General features: G+C 43.7%; 1 protein-coding gene across 3 annotated transcripts in view; it reads right to left on the bottom strand.

Annotated features, from left to right (window-relative positions):
* Positions 1–13650: 13650 nt before the first annotated feature.
* Positions 13651–16054, bottom strand: part of EYA2 (EYA transcriptional coactivator and phosphatase 2) — a 174535-nt gene continuing 172131 nt past the window's right edge. For 2 of the 3 annotated variants that reach the window (XM_065892974.1, XM_065892973.1), the window contains one exon: positions 14326–14406. In XM_065892974.1, coding sequence (XP_065749046.1) covers positions 14326–14406 — 81 coding nt within the window. Of the gene's footprint in view, positions 14407–16054 lie in introns of all 3 variants that reach the window. The other variant, XM_065892972.1, reaches the window with a different exon arrangement.

Raw genomic sequence — 16054 nt, 5'->3', positions numbered from 1 at the left:
ACATTTGTGTATCTATTTTTTTCCCCTTGAAACATGTTGGTTCCTTGGTTTAGTTTTTGTTTTTCCTTCTTTGATGGAAAAATGTTTCTCCACTATGAAAAAAGCAGCTGGCATGTGGTGATAAATGACAACTGATGCTTGGCCTTGGTGTCAGGGACACAATAGGGCATGGTGGAGACTGTGGCAGATGGGCGAGCCTGGAGAGCAGCTCAAAGGGGCACCTGTGGGTGTGGCTCTTGCTGATCACGTGTACATGCAGGCCCCATGTTGCCAGATTGCTCTTTTTTTTAGGGAGACGTTGAAAATTTAGATTTTGAGTTACATCTCCCAAGTTCTATATAGTTTGATCAAATTTTGAGAACATATTGATAATCAAACTTATCTGTGCGGTGAATCTGGCGTGCGAGCCGCCAGTTTGCATCTCGTACTGAAAAGCCTTAATTTAGGAGTCAGAGATCCTGGGTTGGAGTCTGAACTCTGCCAGCCTTCTGGCTGTGAGGTCATAGGCAAGCCACAACACTCTGGGCCTCAGTTTCCCCCTTCTGTAAAATGGGACTTCTGGAAACAACATGGTTTGCCGGGCCTTTTTCTAAACCAGTATTTTCCAAACAGTGGGTCATGGAATCGATTGAGTGGATTGTGACACACATCATTTAAAACAAAAATAGCACAGAATGGAAAATAAGAGGACGTATCATAGTATTATGGGTCAGCATTGCTTTGTGAAACATTTTAGTTATACACACATAATATACATACACCTGTATTTGTATGCACACACACATATCTGTGTTAGACTGGGTCTCAATATAATATGCATTTCTTATTGTGGAGTGACCAAAAGAGTGGCTTTCAAACAAAAAGTGTTGTTCACGTCTGAATGCATTCAGTGCTGGCAACAAATCTGTGAGGTGGGTTCTCTTGTCACCCCCATTTTACAGCTGAGAAAGCTGAGGTTCAGAGAGGTGAAGTTCCTACAAACAGTAAAAGGAAGAGCTGGGATTTGACCCCAGGTCCATGTCTTAACCACCCGCTCTCCCTCCTCTCCAGACAGCACCTGGCATGGCTGTAAGGATGAAAGGAGCTAATGCAGGTCAAGGACTTAGCCCGGTGCCTGGGACACAGTAGGCGTTTAATAAATGTTAGAAGCCGGGCTCGTGTGTGCAGCTCCCCATTCAGCCACACCAGGCTGTCAGCAGGATCCAAGGGCCGAGAGAGGGGAGGGCTGGGCTTCTGCGGTCCTGAGGCCGTGGAGTGGGGAGGCGGCAAGAAGGGCAAAGAGACACCCCGTCCCCTGCAACCAGAGTTCACCAAATACTCATTTTTGGCCAAATACTTATGATTGAATTTTAAAATTAGTATTTGGCTGGAGCTGGCTTATCTCCCATCCTCGAATGAACTGGATATAAAAAGAAATCCCAGCATTTTGTCCAGCAATTTAAGCTATTATGGCAGTGGTGCTGTGAACCGTTAGAGCAGCTAACTTTTAAAGTTGGGCTGAGTGTGGGAAGAAGTGCTTCCTGGCCCTGAGGTTGCTGATGGCTCTTGAGGCCACCATGCTGCTCTCTACTGGGAGCCCCATGGTGGCTGCAGCCGGTCAATTAATCCTTAACTCTTGGGCCTGAACACATCGTCGATGGTGCTGCGATTTCAGAGAAGCAATCCCTGAAGCAAGGGCTCAGTCCGAAGGAGATGCTTCCGGAATCCTTGCAGTGTTGTTTCCAGGCATGACTTCAGGTGGCACCTGCGGGCAGCTTGGGCCAGCGGAGTGCTCGCACTGCCCTCTGGTGGTCATTGGCAAGCATAGCTTCTCGCGCGCTGAGCTGGCATCATCACGGGGGCTGACAGCGCTCTCAACTCAAATTGTCCTTTACCCAGAATGAACTATCAATCCAGGCAACATCCTAGAAGCATCTCAAAATCATTGTGAGGGAAGAAACCAGGTTGCATTCTGTATGGGCCCGTTTATAGGAACTTGTAGATCTGGGTGACAGAATTCAGAGTGGTGGAAGGCTGGTAGAGGCTGGGAAGGACCATGGGGGCCCTTTTGGGCACCTGGAGACGTCGTCCATCCTGATCTGCGGGGTGGTTACCCAAGTGTAATCGTGTAAAAACACATCACGATGCACACTTGAGCTTGGTGCAGTAAAATGTGTGTCGGTTATAAAATGAGAAAATACCTGCAAGTTCACGAGAAATCCCATGACCAGTTTTGTGTTTTTGGCCACACCATGCGTCACGAGGGACCTTAGTTCCCTGACCAGGGATCGAACCCGTGCGCCCTGCAGTGGAAGCGTGGAATCTTAACCACTGGTCCTCCAGGGAAGCCCCTGATCGGATGCCTTGCCTCTATCCTTCCCCCTCTAAATCATTCCTCCACACAGCAGCCGGGGTGATTTTTAAAAATATAAGCCAGATTATGCCCTCCTCCTGCTTGAAACTCTCTGGTGTCTTCTCACTGGATTTGGAATAAAATCCAAACTCCAATGAAATCAAAAGTCCACAGCCAAAGGGGTCCAACCAGATCTGGCCTGGCCTTTGTCCTCCGGCCACTCCGGCCTTTCTTTCCACCCAGCTCGGAAGGTTTGCTTGCCTGGAAATTCTCCCTGGAATGCTTTCCCTGGCTTTTCTCATCATCCAGGTCTGAGCTCAGGTGTCCCCTCCTCAGAGGTGACCAGGCCGTCCATTGTGCCCCCGTGCTGTTCCGATTGCACCGCATCACCCCAGTGTCTCCTTCTGGACTCAGCCAGTGTCTGGGGAGGAAAGCAGCCCTCACCGTGACAGAACACTGCCTGGCTGTGTATTGTGAAAGCCAAAATCTCACTCAAGAAGAAGACCCTCTGTGTTTACCCCTGGACGAGCCCAGGGGCCAGTTGTGGACCCTGAATGTTTCACCGGATGGATACTGTGATCTCGTTCGAAAGGATGTTCTCAGGATCCCCTTTGAAGTTGGCTGACTTAGGCCTCCAAGGCCCACCTTCCCCTCCCCACTGAGGGTCCCATGGCCCCATCTCTCCCGACCTCCGGGCGGCTCTTGGAAGGGAACTTGGGTTGTGGCTCAGGCAGGAGAGCAAGCCTGTGACCTCGGGTTCATGAGAGTCGGGATGCTTCTGTGTGTTTTCACCTCTGCTTCCAGAAGCCGAGAAGAGCGCCTGGTAAGTGGGCTTCACCCGGCAGAGTAGAGGAATGGATGTAGCACAGCTGCCCGGAAACATGATAGAGTCCCTGACTTGGACCACTGAGACCCTGCTTTTGGTAATGGTGGCTCAGTGGGGGTGAGGCTTCCTGGCATGGAGTGAGAACGAGGTTGCCTGATTTCCAGAACAGTCTTCCTCAGCCTTTGCACCAGCACCATGAGGCACAGAGTGAAAGGGTGAGTGTTGCCGTTTGGGGGAAACTGGCTAGAAACAGGCCCCCAAGGGAAATGGGCTATTGACAGAGAAGTCTCCAGAACTGACACCTGACCTTCAAGATGTTCTTACGGTAATCCATTCGCAAAGTTCAATATATGAATAAGGCACTCTCCCACTTGTCATCCATGTGTCTGATAGCCCCCTGAGGGTCACTGTTTTGTTGTCCCATATATCCTTCCAAAGTTTCTTGCAAATATTTCTTATTTTTTCTCCCTTTATACACAAAAGGTGGCATGCAACACACACGGTTCTACAATTGTTATTCTTCACTTAGTGGTACGTTTAGATCTTTCCAAATTGATCCATAGGGACTGGTCTTGTTCTTTTTTATGGCTGCATAATATTCCATTATGTATATTTCCATTTAATCAGTCCACTACTGATGGATATTTGGATTGTTTTCATTCTTTGCTGTTAGATACAGTGTTGTAGAAAATAACTCTGTGCAGAATTTTCATACTTACGTAAATATATCTGTAGATAGATTCTCAGAAGTGGAATTGCTGGGTCAAACTTACAAATTGGATAAACGTTGCCAACTTTCCCTCCTTAGGATTTGTACCAAGTTCAGCTTCCACAAGCAATGCATGAAGCCGCACAGCTCCACCAGTACTGTGAGTCATAAAACTTTCAAATTTTTGTCAATCTGATGAAAAAAATGGTATCGATGTATTTGCATTTCTCTTATTATGAGTAAGGTTGAGCATCTTTTTATAAGTTTAAGAATCAGTTATATTTTGAAAAATATATAAAATGTCTGTTCATGGCCTTTGACAATTTTTTATTTGGTTGTTGGCCTATTTATTTCTAAGAGCTCTTTATATATTACAGGGATTAACTCTTGTCTGTGATTTGAATTTCAATTTGGCTTTTGTCTCTCCTTATGTTTTTTAATAATGTTTCTTTAAGGTGGTCAAATTTATCACATTTTTTTTGCAAGGACAATGTCTTATTCAAATTTGTGTCTGTTGTGCCGACACTGCTGGTGCCTTGTAGATGCTCAATGAATATCTGATGAAAAAAATGCCTGGTCCAGTTGGTAACATGAGTGATTGATTTCCTGAGTAGAAATATGAGGCCATGTGATATACTACTACTACTTACTAATAACATTATTTACTATGTGCTATATAAGTTGAGATGCTTTTGGCTGTAAGTAACTAAGGAGGAACCAACTCAAAATATTTAAACCATAAGGACGTTTTAAACTCACATAATAAATTTAACCTATCTTTCCTAAAGTTAGCCTTTTAAGAATTAAGCAATACTTTATCAATGGAAATCTTTGTTGAATCATTCCTGCCACAGCTTCTATTCCAAGCATATGGATTATTGCCTACAAATGAAGCCAAATTAGAGGAAACAGAATCCAGGGATAGAGAGAAAGAGCCCAAATTAAAAAAAATTTAAACACATCTTGAATTCTGCATTTGGGGTGGTGGTGGTGATGGGGTCTGAGATCACACATTCCTGAACCTTTCAGTCAAGTAAGCCAAAGACTTCTGTTTTTTAAGCTCCTTTGATTGTATTTGTGTCCTTTTTTTTTTTTTTTTTTTTTGCGGTACACGGGCCTCTCACTGTCGTGGCCTCTCCCGTTGCGGAGCACAGGCTCCGGATGCGCAGGCTCAGCGGCCATGGCTCACGGGCCCAGCCGCTCCGCGGCATGTGGAATCCTCCTGGACCAGGGCATGAACCCATGTCCCCTGCATCGGCAGGCGGACTCTCAACCACTGTGCCACCAGGGAAGCCCTGTATTTGTGTCCTTTGCAATTGGAAAAAATCCCAATGGTAGCTCTCTGACTTCTAAATCCCTTGACAGGCAAATGCCTTCAGCCCCAGAGGTTGACCTGAAGACTTCTTTGGTTCTCTGTCCTTCTGCTGAGCTGGCCAGGAAGTTCTGGAGTCAATGTTCAGACTTCTGGGAGGCCAAGAGTTTTTCTTTGGGAGTGCTGCCATAGTCCAGTTACTCTACTTCTAAGAATGTTCTAGAGAGCTGCAAGATACTGCTGGGGAAATAGTGAAGGAAAGCAGCCTGGGACCACTGAATCTTAGCTATCCATCCATCCATCCATCCATGCATGCATCTATCTTCCATCCATCCATCCATCCATCCATCATCCAACATACATTAATTGCTATCTCTGTTACAGAATGAGAAAGACACTGTCCATGCCCACTGGCAGCTCTGAGTCATCTAGAATTCAGAGTAAAACACTTACCTTGCAGACTGTGGACTGTCAGCACCAGCCTTTGACATTTGGTCATCACAACAGAGAAGTAGTTGACCGTCTAGGCAGTTAATTTCAGGATTAAGGGGCAGGTCTATCTGTTTCACCCCAAGCCTCTTCCTGTGTGGACGGCTGAGAGTCTGCTATTCAGTGCTTCTAACGGAAGCCTAGTAAAATAAAATTTCTTTTTTATAGGTAATTTACTCTTTATTAAACTATAAACAGAATTTTATTTTTTTATACAGCACGTTCTTATTAGTTATCGATTTTATACATATTACTGTATACATGTCAATCCCAATCTCCCAATTCATCCCCCCCACCAACCCCCCGCCACTTTCCCCCTTTGGTGTCCATTCGTTTGTTCTCTACATCTGTGTCTCAATTTCTGCCCTGCAAACCGGTTCATCTGTACTATTTTTCTAGGTTCCACATATATGCGTTAATATACGACATTTGTTTTTCTCTTTCTGACTTACTTCACTCTGTATGACAGTCTCTAGATCCATCCACGTCTGTACAAATGACTCAGTTTGGTTCCTTTTTATGGCTGAGTAATATTCCATTGTATATATGTACCACATCTTCTTTATCCATTCATCTGTCGATGGACATTTAGGTTACTTCCATGACCTGGCTATTGTAAGTAGTGCTGCCATGAACATTGGGTTGCATGTGTCTTTTTGAACTATGGTTTTCTCTGGGTATATGCCCAGTAGTGGGATTGCTGGGTCATATGGTAATTCTATTTTTAGTTTTTTAAGGAACCTCCATACTGTTCTCCATAGTGGCTGTATCAATTTACATTCCCACCAACAGTGCAAGAGGGTTCCCTTTTCTCCACACCCTTTCCAGCATTTGCTGTTTGTAGATTTTCTGGTTATGCCCTTTCTAACTGGTGTGAGGTGACACCTCATTGTAGTTTTGATTTGCATTTCTCTAATAATTAGTGATGTTGAGCAGCTTTTCATGTGCTTCTTGGTCATCTGTTTGTCTTCTTTGGAGAAATGTCTATTTAGGTCTTCTGCCCATTTTTGGATTGGGTTGTTTGTTTTTTTAATATTGAGCTGCATGAGCTGTTTATATATTTTGGAGATTAATCCTTTGTCCGTTGATTCATTTGCAAATATTTTCTCCCATTCTGAGGGTTGTTTTTTCATCTTGTTTGTAGTTTCCTTTGCTGTGCAAAAGCTTTTAAGTTTCATTAGGTCCCATTCGTTTATTTTCATTTTTATTTCCATTACTCTAGGAGGTGGATGCTGTGATTTATGTCAAAGAGTGTTCTTCCTATGTTTTCCTCTAAGACTTTTATAGTGTCTGGTCTTACATTTAGGTCTCTAATCCATTTTGAGTTTATTTTTGTGTATGGTGTTAGGGAGTGTTCTAATTTCATTCTTTTACATGTAGCTGTCCAGTTTTCCCAGCATCACTTATTGAAGAGACTCTCTTTTCTCCATTGTATATCCTTGCCTCCTTTGTCATACATTAGTTGACCATAGTTGCGTGGGTTTATCTCTGGGCTTTCTATCCTGTTCCATTGATCTATATCTCTGTTTATGTGCCAGTACCATATTGTCTTGATTACTGTAGCTTTGTAGTATAGTCTGAAGTCAGTGAGTCTGATTCCTCCAGCTCCCTTTTTTTCCCTCAAGACTGCTTTGGCTATTTGGGGTCTTTTGTGTCTCCATACAAATTTTAAGATTTTTTGTTCTAGTTCTGTAAAAAATGCCATTGGTAATTTGATAGGGCTTGCATTGAATCTGTAGATTGCTTTGGGTAGTTTAGTCATTTTCACAATATTGATTCTTCCAATCCAAGAACATGGTATATCTCTCCATCTGTTTGTATCATCTTTAATTTCTTTCATCAGTGTCTTATAGTTTTCTGCATACAGGTCTTTTGTCTCCCTAGGTAGGTTTATTCCTAGGTGTTTTATTCTTTTTGTTGCAATGGTAAATGGGAGTGTTTCCTTAATTTCTCTTTCAGATTTTTCATCATTAGTGTATAGGAATGTGAGAAATTTATGTGCATGAATTTTGTATCCTGCAACTTTACCAAATTCATTGATTATCTCTAGTAGTTTTCTGGTGGCATCTTTAGGATTCTGTATGTATAGTATCATGTCATCTGCAAACAGTGACAGTTTTACTTCTTCTTTTCCAATTTGTATTCCTTTTATTTCTTTTTCTTCTCTGATTGCCGTGGCTAGGACTCCCAAAACTATGTTGAATAATAGTGGTGAGAGTGGACATCCTAGTCTTGTTTCTGATCTTAGAGGAAATGCTTTCAGTTTTTCACCATTGAGAATGATGTTTGCTGTGGGTTTGCCGTATATGGCCTTTATTATTTTGAGGTAGGGTCCCTCTATGCCCACTTTCTGGAGAGTTTTTATCATAAATGGGTGTTGAATTTTGTCCAAAGCTTTTTCTGCATCTATTGAGATGATCATATGGTTTTTATTCTCCAGTTTGTTAATATGGTGTATCACATTGATTGATTTGCGTATATTGAAGAATCCTTGCATCCCTGGGTTAAATCCCACTTGATCATGGTGTATGATCCTTTTAATGTGTTGTTGGATTCCGTTTGCTAGTATTTTATTGAGGATTTTTGCATCTATATTCATCAGTGATATTGGTCTGTAATTTTCTCTTTTGGTAGTATCTTTTTCTGGTTTTGGTATCAGGGTGATGGTGGCCTCATAGAATGAGTTTGGGAGTGTTCCTTCCTCTGCAATATTTTGGAAGAGTTTGAGAAGGATGGGTGTTAGCACTTCTCTAAATGTTTGATAGAATTCACCTGTGAAGCCATCTGGTCCTGGACTTTTGTTTGTTGGAAGATTTTTAATCACAGCTTCAATTTCATCACTTGTGATTGATCTATTCATATTTTCTATTTCTTTTTGGTTCAGTCTTGTTATACCTTTGTAAGAATTTGTCCATTTCTTCCAGGTTGTCCATTTTATTGGCATAGAGTTGCTTGTAGTAGTCTCTTAGGATGCTTTGTATTTCTGTGGTGTCTGTTGCAACTTCTCCTTTTTCATTTCCAATTTTATTGTTTTGAGTCCTCTCTTTTTCTTGATGAGTCTGTCTAATGGTTTATCAATCTTGTTTATCTTCTCAAAGAACCAGCTTTTAGTTTTATTGATCTTTGCTATTGTTTTCTTTGTTTCTATTTCATTTATTTCTGCTCTGCTCTTCATGATTCTTTCCTTCTGCTAACTTTGGGTTTTGTTTGTTCTTCTTTCTCTAGTTCCTTTAGGTGTAAGGTTAGATTGTTTGAGATTTTTCTTGTTTCTTGAGGTAGGCTTGTATAGCTATAAACTTCCCTCTTAAAACTGCTTTTGCTGCATCCCATAGGTTTTGGATCGTTGTGTTTTCATTGTCATTTGTCTCTAAGTATTTTTTGATTTCCTCTTTGATTTCTTCAGTGATCTCTTGGTTATTTAGTAACGTATTGTTTAGCCTTCATGTGTTTGTGTTTCTTATGTTTTTTTCCCTGTAACTCATTTCTAATCTCACAGCGTTGTGGTCAGAAAAGATGCTTGATATGATTTCAATTTTCTAAAATTTATTGAGACTTGATTTGTGACCCAAGATGTGATCTATCCTGGAGAATGTTCCATGTGCACTTGATAAGAAAGTGTAATCTGCTGTTTTTGAATGGAATGTCATCTAAATATCAAATCTATCTGGTGTATTGTGTAATTTTTTTTTTTTTTTTTTGCCGTACGTGGGCCCCTCACTGTTGTGGCCTCTCCCGTTGCGGAACACAGGCTCCTGACGTGCAGGCTCAGCAGCCATGGCTCACGGGCCCAGCCGCTTGGCGGCATGTGGGATCTTCCCGGACCGGGGCACGAACCTGTGTCCCCTGCATCGGCAGGCAGACTCTCAACCACTGCGCCACCAGGGAAGCCCTATTGTGTCATTTAAAGCTTGTGTTTCCTTAGTAATTTTCTGTCTGGATGATCTGTCCATTGGTGTAAATGAGGTGTTAAAGTCCCCCACTATTATTGTGTTACTGTCAATTTCCTCTTTTATAGCTGTTAGCAGTTACCGTATGTATTGAGGTGCTCCTTTGTTGGGAGCATATATATTTATAAATCTTCTTTTTGGATTGATCCCATGATCATTATGTAGTGTCCTTCCATTTCTCTTGTAACATTCTTTATTTTAAAATCTATTTTATCTGATATGAGTATTGCTCCTCCAGCTTTCTTTTGATATCCATTTGCTTGGAATATCTTTTTCCATCCCCTCACTTTCAGTCTGTATGTGTCCCTAGGTCTGAAGTGGGTCTCTTGTAGACAGCATATATATGGGTCTTGTTTTTGTATCCATTCAGCAAGCCTGTGTCTTTTGGTTGGAGCATTTAATCCATTCATGTTTAAGGTAATTATCGATGTGTATGTTCCTATTACCATTTTCTTAATTGTTTTGGGTATGTTTTTGTAGGTCCTTTTCTTGTGTTTCCCACTTAGAGAAGTTCCTTTAGCGTTTGTTGTAGAGCTGGTTTGGTGGTGCTGAATTCTCTTAGGTTTTGTTTGTCTGTAAAGCTTTTGATTTCTCCATCGAATCTGAATGAGATCCTTGCTGGATAGAGTAATCTTGGTTGTAGGTTCTTCCCTTTCATCACTTTAAATATGTCATGCCACTCCCTTCTGGCTTGCAGAGTTTCTGCTGAGAAATCAGCTGTTAACCTTATGGGAATTCCCTTGTATGTTATTTGTCATTGTTCCCTTGCTGCTTTCAATAATTTTTTTTTTTGTCTTTAATTTTTGCCCACTTGATTTCTATGTGTCTCGGTGTGTTTCTTTGTGTTTATCCTGTATGGGACTCTCTGCGCTTCCTGTACCTGGGTGGCTGTTTCCTTTCCCATGTTTGGGAAGTTTTTGACTATAATCTCTTCAAATACTGTCTCGGGTCCTTTCTCTCTCTCTTCTCCTTCTGCGGCCCCTATGATGCGAATGTTGTTACGTTTAATGTTGTCCCAGAGGTCTCTTAGGCTGCCTTCGTTGCTTTTCATTCTTTTTTCTTTATTCTGTTCCACAGCAGTGAATTCCACCATTCTGTCTTCTGGGTCACTTATCCGTTCTTCTGCTTCAGTTATTCTGCTATTGATTCCTTCTGGTGTATTTTTCATTTCAGTTATTGTATTGTTCATCTCTGTTTGTTCTTTAATTCTTCTAGGTCTTGCATCTTCTCAATCTTTCTCAATCTTTGCCTCCATTCTTTTTCCGAGGTCCTGGATCATCTTCACTATCATTATTCTGAATTCTTTTTCTGGAAGGTTGCCTATTTCCACTTTGTTTGGTGGTTTTTCTGTGGTTTTATCTTGTTCCTTCACCTGAGACATAGCCCTCTGCCTTTTCATCTTGTCTGTCTCTCTGTGAATGTAGTTTTTGTTCCACAGGCTGCAGGGTTGTAGTTCTTCTTGCTTCTGTTGTCTGCCCTCTGGTGGATGAGGCTATCTAAGAGGCTTGTGCAAGTTTCCTGATGGGAGGGACTGGTGGTGGGTAGAGCTGGCTGTTGCTCTGGTGGGCAAAGCTCAGTAAAACTTTAATCCACTTGTCTGCTGATGGGTGGGGCTGGGTCCCCTCCCTGTTGGTTGTTTGGCCTGAGGCGACCCAGCACTGGAGCCTACCTGGGCTCTTTGGTGGGGCTGATGGTGGACTCTGGGAGGGCTCATGGCAAGGATTATTACCAGAACTTCTGCTGCTAGTGTCCTTGTCCTCATGGTGAGACACAGCCACCTCCTGCCTCTGCAGGAGACTCTCCAACACTAGCAGGTAGGTCTGGTTCAGCCTCCTATGGGATCACTGCTCCTTGCCCTGGGTTCCGACGTGCACATTACTTTGTGTGTGCCCTCCACGAGTGGAGTCTCTGTTTCCCCCAGTCCTGTTGAAGTCCTGCAATCAAATCCCGCTAGTCTTCGAAGTCTGATTCTCTAGGAATTCCTCCTCCTGTTGCCGGACCCCCAGGTTGGGAAGCCTGACATGGGGCTCAGAACCTTTACTCCAGTGGGTGGAGTTCTGTGGTATAAGTGTTCTCCAGTTTGTGAGTCAGCCACCCAGCAGTTATGGGATTTGATTTTACTGTGATTGCACCCCTCCTACCATCTCATTGCAGCTTCTCCTTTGCCTTTGGATGTGGGGTATCTTTTTTGGTGAGCTCCCGTGTCTTCCTGTCGATGATTGTCCAGCAGTTAGTTGTGATTCCGGTATTCTTGCAAGAGGGAGTGAGAGCACGTCCTTCTACTCCGCCATCTTGAACCAATCTCCCTAAACAGAATTTTTTCTGACAGCAGGTTTTGATGGTGGTGGAAAGGGAGGCCTGGATAGTGCATGATTACAAGTGGGTGCCTGAGTGGCAGGGGTACCAAACAATGGGGAGACAGGGAGGATCCAGGAGCGTTCACATGGCTGACTCCCTGGGAGGTTCTGCTCCAGTCCCTTTCTCTACTCCAGCCAGAAGTCAGTTCATCCAGTAAAACTCCTCCACTCATTACAGAAAATCTAAGTAGGCAAGTAATAGTGAGGCTGACCCACATGTTCTAGGCAACTAACTCTAGGGATTCTTTACCTCCATTTAACCATCCATCCATTTAACTGTTGCATCATATCCAGCCATCACAGCATTACCGTCAATCACCCATCAACCGTCAGTCGTTCCATCCAACTACTCATTCAAACATCCATCCATTCATTTAGCCACTCACTCACCCTCTTAACCATCTATACATCCTTCTATAAAGCCATGCAACCGTTCACTCATCCAAACAACTATCTATCCATTCATCTCACCATACAACCATTCAGTCTTCAATTCAGTCATCCATCCACTCATAATCTATATAGCTATCCATCTAGTCATCCCAACAATTATCCATCCATTTATTCATCCGTTCTCCAACCACCTTGCTAAACATCCACCTTCAAATCACTCAAGCACCCAGTCACCTAACCAACCGTCCATCCACCCACCCGTTTAGACAACTCTTCACCCAGTTACCTAACTATGATTCCAATTATACTGTCATCCTTCCTTCTACGTCATCTATAATGGGATTCCAATTTATGTCAGTATCCACTCTGTAGATTGATTCCAAGGATGACACTCGTGCTTGATTTGGGGGAATACAAAGACGAAACCAACAGCACCTGCCCCCAGGGAGCTCAGAGCCTAGCCAAGGGAGTCTGTCTCACCCTTGGTGATGACTTTCCATCTATCAGATTCTAGCTCTGAGATGCCAGTCATCATCCATCAAGTCATCTCCCATCTCCACTGACATGGATGCCAGCCAATTGGAGCCCCTGGATTTCACCAACAGGAATAGAGGGAGAAGCCTATGGTTACGCTTAGCATCCAATCAAATGGATCGAGGCCCTGCTTGGAACTCTGTGGGCAGCAGCAGAGCTCAAGGTGTCCTTGGAACTTCTCCAGATGTCCCTCCCTGTTCCCTACATTGGATCCTTGGCTCATCCGCTGGAAAATAAAGTCCTACCAATGGCATGGAGGTCAGTTCTAGTTTCCATCCCAACCCCCATTTTCCCCAGTTCTTTTAGTAGTAGCTCGCTGATTCCTCCTTTGAGGGACAAGCTCTCCCCAGCTTTCTGCTCATGAGAGATTGAACCCTATCCAGCTCCATGGGCAGCTCGTGACTCACGTTTGGCACCATCTTGGGGCTTTTGCCAGAACCCCTGTGCAGAAAGTGCTCTCTTTCTGCTGGTATGGTTTTGCCGAAAGATTCTTGGAGCTGTCTTTGCCACACAGGGAAGAGCCTGCCCGAGAAGTAAAACCACACAGGAGAAAGTCACTTGATCACCTGGATCCAGCTATGGCTGAAGACAGTTATTACCCAAAGTTCCTGGAGACGATTTTCTTTTTTCTTTGGCTTAAGGCAGTTTGAGTCGGATTTTATACTTCCGTAACTGAAAAGGTTTTGGAAAACACCAACAAATTCAGAAGCCTCAAAAGCAGTAATAAAGTAGTGACACTCTACCCCACTTCAAAATGTAAACGTGGTTTTATTTAATGCCTTTTTCCGTCACAAGGTACTGCCTCCTCCCCAGGGTCCCCTCTTCCTAGAAAACAAGATGGCAGCATAAGGTACGTGCATTGTCCACACGACATCAGGTTACATCCTTAAAAACAAAAATAAGCAATAGTCTTCCCCACAGCCCCAAATCGCCTCCCTCTGTTCAAAGAACGATCGTCCCCTCGAAGCACAACTCAGAGCAGAGAGGCTTAAATTAGAGCTGTGCACTGCCCCACATGCCAGCTGAGAAAACAAAAACCAACAACACGGGTACAAGAGCGTAATACCAGAGTAATGAGATTAGTCCATAAATTAAAGTGGAGAAGAAAAAAAGAGCCTGTCCCCTCCTCATCACCAGCCTTCCCCCAAATCAGGAATTCCTTGCTTGTGAGCTTGCAGAAAAGTTTGGACTCTGAACCAGCCCTTTTCCCCAAAGTTAAATATTCCAAAGCCACTGCTGGGTACTTTGTTTCTCTGGACCCGCGTTGGGACTGAAAGGACAGCTTCTGAGATGGTCACCGGACACGTCCTCTTGGCGGGAGAGACCCTGCCTGGTGTCTAGCATCTGGCAGGGGAGGTGGGGAAAACCGAGGGCCTGGGCGGGTGGGCTGCCTCTCTGATGGCAGGTGGCGAGGCTGCGGGTTCTGCTATAAATACTCCAGCTCCAGGGCGTGCCTCAGCGCCTCCAAGTCCGCGTGGCAGGATATCCGCCAGAAAGGCATGTTGTGCTGGAACACAGAACACCAGCCACACGGTTACGGCTCTGCGTGGTGCTTCCCACAGCCACCCTGGATCCCACGCCCATGGTTAGAACCTTAGGAGAAATCACACTGAGTCACTGTAGCATGTGGGCATTTTCCAAACCGGGAGCACAGAACATCGTTGGTGGAACCCTACGTGGTCAGGCATGCTTTCTATTCCTTCTGTTTTGTTTTTTTAAAAAAATTATTTACTTTTTTTAAATTAATTTTGATTGAGGTATAGTTGCTTTACAATGTGTTAGTTTCTGCTGTACAGCAAAGTGAATCAGCTATACGTATACATATAACCCCCTTTTCCTTCCCATTTAGGTCACCACAGAGCACTGAGTAGAGTTCCCTGTGTACAGTAGGTTCTCATTAGTTATCTATTGACATTTTATACATAGTAGTGTATATATGGCAATCCCAATCTCCCAATTCCCCCACCCCCACCCCGCCTGAGCCTATCCTGATTGGCTTATCCTGCACTGTCCGACATGTGGACTGTTTGACCCTCCCTCCTCTGTTGGGACCAGCGTGGTCTTAGGCGGCCTGCTGACATGGAATTCAATCACACAGCAAGAAAGCTATTCCGTTTTAAAAATGTGTTCTCAATCCTGCTACTAAAGATAGAAAATCTCGACTAGATGCTACTGTGTCTTCAACCGCTCCCTAACTCTCACTAATCTCCATTTGAACAGATAGGGCTGGTCCCAGAGAGTCTTTTTTATCTTTTCCGTTTCTTTACAGCAGGTGATGCTTGCTCTGTGTTATTGTCAATGCTATCAAGTTTTCAATTTTAAACATAAGTGCATCCATTGAAAGGGAAACATTAAGTAGGTAACCGTACAGGCAGCATGCAGATACAGCAAAAGTTGTAATTGGTGTAAAAGAAGTGTTACGCTGATTATGGAAAGAAATCACGCGTGTGGAGAGAAAAATCTGCAAAATATTGATACTTCCATAGCGTGAGGGTTAAATGTTTCAGTGCCCTTTGCAAAGCTCTGTTCTGCCACCATTAGCTGCGTGATCTTAAATAATTTACTTTGGTGCTTGTCTGTAAAATGGGGATAGTACTTCTGTATACTGTGTGTTTCTTATATTACAGATGAGGAGACTGAGGCACAGAGAGGTCTGTCTGACTCCAGAGAGAAAACTTGACCGCCTGTTTATCACAGGAAAATGTGACCGTTGACTAAAGTTGTTGCCTGACAGCCATCCTCCGTTCTTCCTACTTCCAGAACCCTGAATTTGGCAGCGCCGTGCCCGAGAGGTAGGGGATGAGTTATGATTGTCTGAGCAAGCGATGACAACCCCAGCCTTGTTTAGCAGGGGTTCGTCCTGTACCCTTCTGACTTGTGACCCGCTGAAGCCAATGAGGAAGTTGGCTGGGGGCTTCTGGGAAAGGTTTTCCTCCATGATTAGAGAGAGAGGCACCTGAGGAGAACCCCCTCCTCCTTACTTGCCCTTTTTGTTTGGATGCTGACATGTAAGTATGTGATGTCTGGGGCCGTGGCAGCTGTTTTGGGGTCATGAGGCAAAATATCAGAAAAGAAAATGCCAAAGATGGTTAGAAAGGTAGAGCAAAATGATGGAAAGGGATGCTTGGTGAATTTTCAGACCCACGGAAACAACC

This window comes from Phocoena phocoena, chromosome 15, assembly GCF_963924675.1.
Source record: "Phocoena phocoena chromosome 15, mPhoPho1.1, whole genome shotgun sequence".
NCBI classification, from domain to species: domain Eukaryota; kingdom Metazoa; phylum Chordata; class Mammalia; order Artiodactyla; family Phocoenidae; genus Phocoena; species Phocoena phocoena.
Note: the sequence above shows the minus strand (reverse complement) of the source record. Positions and strands in the feature narration are given on the sequence as shown.